This window comes from Aulonocara sp. 'chitande type north' Nkhata Bay, linkage group LG13, assembly GCF_057382095.1.
Source record: "Aulonocara sp. 'chitande type north' Nkhata Bay isolate Kocher_YH1m ecotype deep benthic linkage group LG13, A_spYH_male_GT1.1, whole genome shotgun sequence".
Classification (NCBI taxonomy): domain Eukaryota; kingdom Metazoa; phylum Chordata; class Actinopteri; order Cichliformes; family Cichlidae; genus Aulonocara; species Aulonocara sp. 'chitande type north' Nkhata Bay.
In genome coordinates this window covers 347,814-353,813 of record NC_141356.1, presented here as the reverse complement: position 1 = coordinate 353,813, position 6,000 = coordinate 347,814, and the positions used below count along the sequence as shown (strand labels likewise).

General features: G+C 44.9%; 1 protein-coding gene across 1 annotated transcript in view; it reads left to right on the top strand.

Annotated features, from left to right (window-relative positions):
• Nucleotides 1-586: 586 nt before the first annotated feature.
• LOC147315387 (collagen alpha-1(XIII) chain-like) overlaps nucleotides 587-6,000 on the top strand; it is a 39,817-nt gene continuing 34,403 nt past the window's right edge. The window contains exon 1 of the mRNA XM_086258172.1: nucleotides 587-1,204. Within this exon, the coding sequence (XP_086114298.1) occupies nucleotides 920-1,204 (285 nt within the window). The 5' untranslated portion in view covers nucleotides 587-919. The remainder of the gene's footprint in view (nucleotides 1,205-6,000) is intronic.

The following is a 6,000-nucleotide window of genomic DNA, read 5'->3' as shown; positions in this document are numbered from 1 at the left end:
AGCAGAAACTCTCCACTTAAAAAACCCCAAACAGAAATGATGTTGCTCTTTGAGGGAAAAGAAAGAAATAAAAGTTCATAGATGATATTGTCCTGGCTCATGTTTGGTGTAAACTTGGATTCTGTTGTTATTTAAAGTTGTGGGTTGTGCAGCTTGAACTACTCTTATGTGGACTGTGTCAGAAAACAGTTTGAGAACCACAGGTTTAAAACAGAGTTTCTGTTTTTCTCATAGTTCACAGGCGACTGAGCGGGCACCATGGAGCTTATTGTGAACTGTAAATCACTCCAAACTACTCTAGCGTGTTGCTATATAATCTATCCTGGCGTGGCGAACTTGAATCTGCACAGAACAAGTTCACAGAAGCTAGCAGATCCTCTAAACGAGATCATTGTGGTACGTTGTTTTGAGCAGCAGTCAGCGGGCACTCAGTATACCCGCTGTGTGACTTTGCGTCCTGGCTTTGCGCACCTAAAAATACCCCTGTCCAAGTACACGGATCAAAGGGGGTAGCAACACTGGCGAATCCCGCCCCGCCATTTAACCTAAAACCTCTCAGAGGAGGAGCATGCAGTGTGAGCAAAGAGCCGGCGACTTCCAGAGTTGTACAGAGGAGCGGGAGACTGGTTCGGTTTACAGGGACTGTCCTGTAGCACATAGTGGGATCGCTCTGAAGTAGCGAATGGGACAAACGGAGCCGAACACAAAGGAGTAAGACAGCGGAAGACTCGGACACGGAATGTTTCGGTTTTGAAGGTTTATGTAATTACTCATATGAGTGCAGCCAGATTGGTAAAGAACGGCAGAGTTTACTCAGTATAAACAGCCTCCTGCAAAGTTACAGATCGCCAGGATTCTTTCTGCGCAACTGTACACCTGATGAGCTTGGGGATTGTTGGGTGCACAGAGCCACACTCACATGTCTGAAATGGAACAGGAAAAGAAGTGGGGAGTCGCTGGTAAACCAGGTGAAAAGAGGCGCGTTGGCTTGAAGCAGCCGCTGTGGAGAGATTTGTCTTGCGTGACGTTTTGCATCGCGGTGTCCGTGCTGTCTGTTGGAGTTTGGATCGTAGTGTTTGTGCGGACGTCGGAGCTGCAGTCCAGGATAGTAAGTCTGGAACAGCAGCGGCTTTCTGCGTGGATGCTGTCCGTGGAACAGGTGGAGCCCGTCATCCTGGGTCGTCTCGACCAGATCCTGGAAGAAGTAAGAGTCGCTTAAAATGATGAAAAGATTTTTTTTTTTTAATGATAAACAGAAATGTTTTTGCGCTGCCCCCCACCACACACAATTAATTTCTTTTGGAAAATAATTTTAGACGATTCTCTCTACAGCTGGTGATATAAGTGTATTGGTGTTTTCTGGATGCAGAGATCACAGAGGTAATAGTAGAGACTGTCATGATAAAGCATCAGTGAATCTCTCATTTAAGTATAGATATATGTATTTCCAGCGCTCTTATTCAAAGAGATGCTCCCTTGCTCTTAAACAAAGCACTGTGGCATCTCCAAAGTACAACATTAAGAAGTTGCACAGGTGTTACATGCGTTTATCTTCTCTGAGATAACAGTGTGAAGGGCTCTCGGTGGCTGTTCACATCTGTTGCTTCTAAAGTTGCCCTCAGCGCTGCCCTCCAATTGATCACAGCTACACCAACAAGCACCTAACAGCCTGCACGGTGTTTAAAGATCCACAGGGAGCCGACTTTCCCTTCCTCTGTTTGCTGTAGCCCGGCTTTTAACCCCCCCCCCCCCCCCCCCCCACACACACACACACACACACATACACACACTCACTCCTCGACCCCTTTCACTAGGGCCAGCATAATGCATTTAACAGGAGGAAAAATGAGCACGTGGTGGTTAGTGCAGAGCTTGCTTGCAGTCTCAGACCTGAAGTCAGTCACTCACCTAAACCCTTATACCTCAGTCAAAGGAGGCAGACTACATGTACAAGTGTCCCGTAGACCACCAGCTACTCAGACAGTATTTTATATTAATCATGTCTGTCAGTGATGGTCATCAGTTAGCACAACAATAGCTGGAATTTAGGCTGTGTGCTTTTCTTGCTAAAGATGGATGTCAGTCTTAGTCCAAATATAGCCCAGGGAGGGTGTCAAATTCTGGAGCCACGGTACTTTTGAAAAGAAATCTTGGGATTACAAAATGACATAGAAAGCCAGTGATTTTACTTGGGTTTATGGCTACTTTGATAGAAACTTTGTATAAATGCAAACGTTTATTTCCTCTGAGCAAATGATAACGTTATTAAATGGTATAAATCTAAAAGTAGTTTATTTCTTTGCAGTGACAGTTTGAGGTGTAGGGCCTACTAACATATGAGTGAAAACAAAACAAACAATAATAAAAAGACAAAGTGAAGTTTTACGGCCAGTTGGGGCCATTCAAAGGTCCAGTTTCAGTGCCTGTGCCTCCAGGGGGGCCCAGTGGGGAGGATCTGTTTCCAGACAGGCCCAGGGTGATGTAGCTTGTCTCTTTGTTTAGCACTGTGAGTATAAACTGTCATTATTAATGGGACATGAGCACAGATGTGCCTTTCTATACAGAAAGAGGATGGCAGAGAAATCTGTGGGATTTTCTCCCAGCGCTGTCCAGAATCAGCCACCCTGTTTCCTTCAGTGATGACCGATTTCCTCTGTCGTGGAAAATATGGCCAGGAGTCCTTATTGTTATTCCAGTAAAATCTGGAGTGCAGCACAATCAACTAGTTTACTGCATAATGTTCCAGGTATAGTTTGTTTGCAGTCCTGGGGAGGAAGTTGCATCTTTTTACCTTGACGTTAACACTACATATACTATTGCAATACTCTATATTGCCATAATTATTTACTCGCCCATCTAAATAATTGAATTCAGGTGTTCCGATCAGTCTCCTGGCCACAGATGTGTAAAATCAGGCTTGTCAGCGTACAGACTCGAAGAATCCCAGCGTGCTACTGTGATTGGATGTTACCTTGCAACAGGTCCAGTCATAAAATGTCCTCGCTACTGAATACGTCGAGCTCAGGAGGCAGAACAGGTCAAGTACTAATCAGAAGGTTCGCGGTTTGGCTGCTCCAGCCGCCATGTATCCTTGGGTAAGACGCGAAGCCCATGTTGCTCATGAGATGCATCCATAAGAGTATGAATGTGTGAATGTCAGACAGAGAGGACTGATGTAGACAGAAGTGCTTGTAGGAATTGTAAAAAGCTCTTTGAGTGTAAAACCCGAACCGGCCTGTTTACAGAGACGGCCTCTTTTACTCCTCTTCCAAACCAAAATTAGATTAGATAGAACTTTATTAATCCCTCGGGTGGGTTCCTCTGGGAAATTCGATTTCCAAAAAGCACAGCACCGACAGAAGTTTCAGAGTTACAGAATATTATATATATATATATACACACACACACACACACACACACACACACACACACACACATATATAAATACAGAGACAATATAAATAAAATATACGAAGGGGATAAATAGAATAAATAGGAATAAAAAATAAAAATACAAGTGAATGAATTGCACATTTCGAGTATTGAGGTCTATTGCACTGTTGACTATTTACAAAAGTATTGCACAAAAGGTATTGTACAGTGAGGTGCAGAGGCACTACAGCTTAGTTGTTCCCCCCTCCTTTGTCCTCCTGTTTCCCCTCCCTCTCCCCTCCAGAGAGGAGTTAAACAGTTTGATGGCGTGTGGGACAAAGGAGTTTTTAAGTCTGTTAGTTCTTGTCTTGGGGAGAAGCAACAAAAAATGTGGCATCTTCCAAAGAGTAACCTTTAACCTTTAGGTGCAAATATACTCTTGTGTGTTGTGCCATGCATTTATAGAGTGGCTGTTTGGTGCGAGCACTCCCAGCTGCACTGTACAGGATGCACTATGTTGTTGCTCCCAAACACTATGCCTGCTACTCTCCACCTTTTAGTTTTAAAACTGCAGAGCTCCTACAGTTTATATAATCTACCAGTCAAGATGACAGAAGTTTGCACCGCACCTATTGATCTTTGAAATCAGGTGCTTTTACTTCCTTTGTCAGAAGTGCATAAAACGAAGCCCCCAGCCATCCAGTGTACCTTTACAAACATCTGGAAGAATGGGTCAGTCCTGTAATATGATGCCGTAAATCAGTCTGCTCTCCCACAAACAAAGATAAGAGGTATCATCACAAAATGGAAGCGTTTAGGAATCACAGAGTGGCACACCTCAGAGAGTTGCAGAGTAATGAGGTGCCTAATACACTCAACAAAAATATAAACGCAACACCTTTGTTACTGCTCCCATTCCCCATGGGATGGACGTAGAGACCTAAAATTCATTCCAGATACACAATATAACCATCCCTCCCAAACAGTGGTCACAAATCAGTCCAAATGTGTGGTAGTGGGCACATCTGCTATATTGAGATAATCCATCCCACCTCACAGGTGTGCCACATCAGGATGCTGATCTGACATCATGAGTAGTGCACAGGTGTACCTCAGACTGCCCACAACAAAAGGCCACCCTGGAATGTGCAGTTTTTTGCACTATTGGGGGTCTGGGGACCCAGAACCGGTCAGTATCTGGTGTGACCACCATTTGCCTCATGCAGTGCAACACATCGTCGCATGGAGTCTATCAGATTGTCAATTGTGGCCTGTGGAACGTTGGTCCACTCCACTTCAATGGCTGTGCGAGGTTGTTGGGTATTCGTGGGAACTGGTACACGCTGTCGTATACGCCGGTCAAGCACATCCCGAACATGCTCAATGGGTGACATGTCCGGTGAGTATGCTGGCCATGCAATAACTGGGACATTCTCAGCTGCCATCTGCCCTGAACAATGTGAACCATGATTCATCCGTGAAGCGCACACCTCTCCAATGTGCCAGACGCCATTGAATGTGAGCATTTGCCCACACAAGTCTGTTACGGCGACGAGCTGGAGTCAGGTCAAGACCCCGATGAGGACGACGGGCATGCAGTTGAGCGTCCCTGAGACGGTTTCTGACAGTTTGTGCAGAAATTGTTTGGTTGTGCAAACCAATTGTTCCAGCAGCTGTCTGGGTGGCTGGTCTCAGACGATCTTGGAGGTGAACCTGCTGGATGTGGAGGTCCTGGGCTGGTGTGGTTACACGAGGTCTGCGGTTGTGAGGCCGGTTGGATGTGCTGCCATATTCTCTGAAACGCCTGTGGAGACGGCTTATGGTTGAGAAATGAACATTCAATGCACGGGCGACAGATCTGGTTGACATTCCTGCTGTCAGCATGCCAATTGCACGCTCCCTCATTGCTTGTGGCATCTGTGGCATTTTGCTGTGAGACAAAACTGCACATTCCAGGGTGGCCTTTTGTTGTGGGCAGTCTGAGGTACACCTGTGCACTACTCATGATGTCAGATCAGCATCCTGATGTGGCACACCTGTGAGGTGGGATGGATTATCTCAATATAGCAGATGTGCCCACTACCACACATTTGGACTGATTTGTGACCACTGTTTGGGAGGGATGGTTATATTGTGTATCTGGAATGAATTTTAGGTCTCTACGTCCATCCCATGGGGAATGGGAGCAGTAACAAAGGTGTTGCGTTTATATTTTTGTTGAGTGTACATAAATTCTGCCTACCCTCTGCTGACTCAGTAGATGCAGACTTTCATAAATGCATCTGTGATGGATGTCCACGGCCAAACGACCGCTGTGGGGTTAATGTGTAGGTCGGCCAGTCTATCTCAAGTCTATCTTATACTCCATCATTCAGCACAATATTCATACAAAATCATTCATACAAAATGTATTAATATTTTTTAGTACTAATCATTATTTTTGACAACCGTCGCTATTAATATGTTTATGTGCCCATGTAAACACCGTTGGCTGACAGTTTCAGTGCAAATGAAACGCTGCAGCTGAGCAACAAGCTTTGAAACGAGACAAGCAAAAATCCCTCATTTGAACTTTGTCATAAAGTTTAGTTTATGACAAAGAAAATGATTGTTTTCATAACAGTCCGT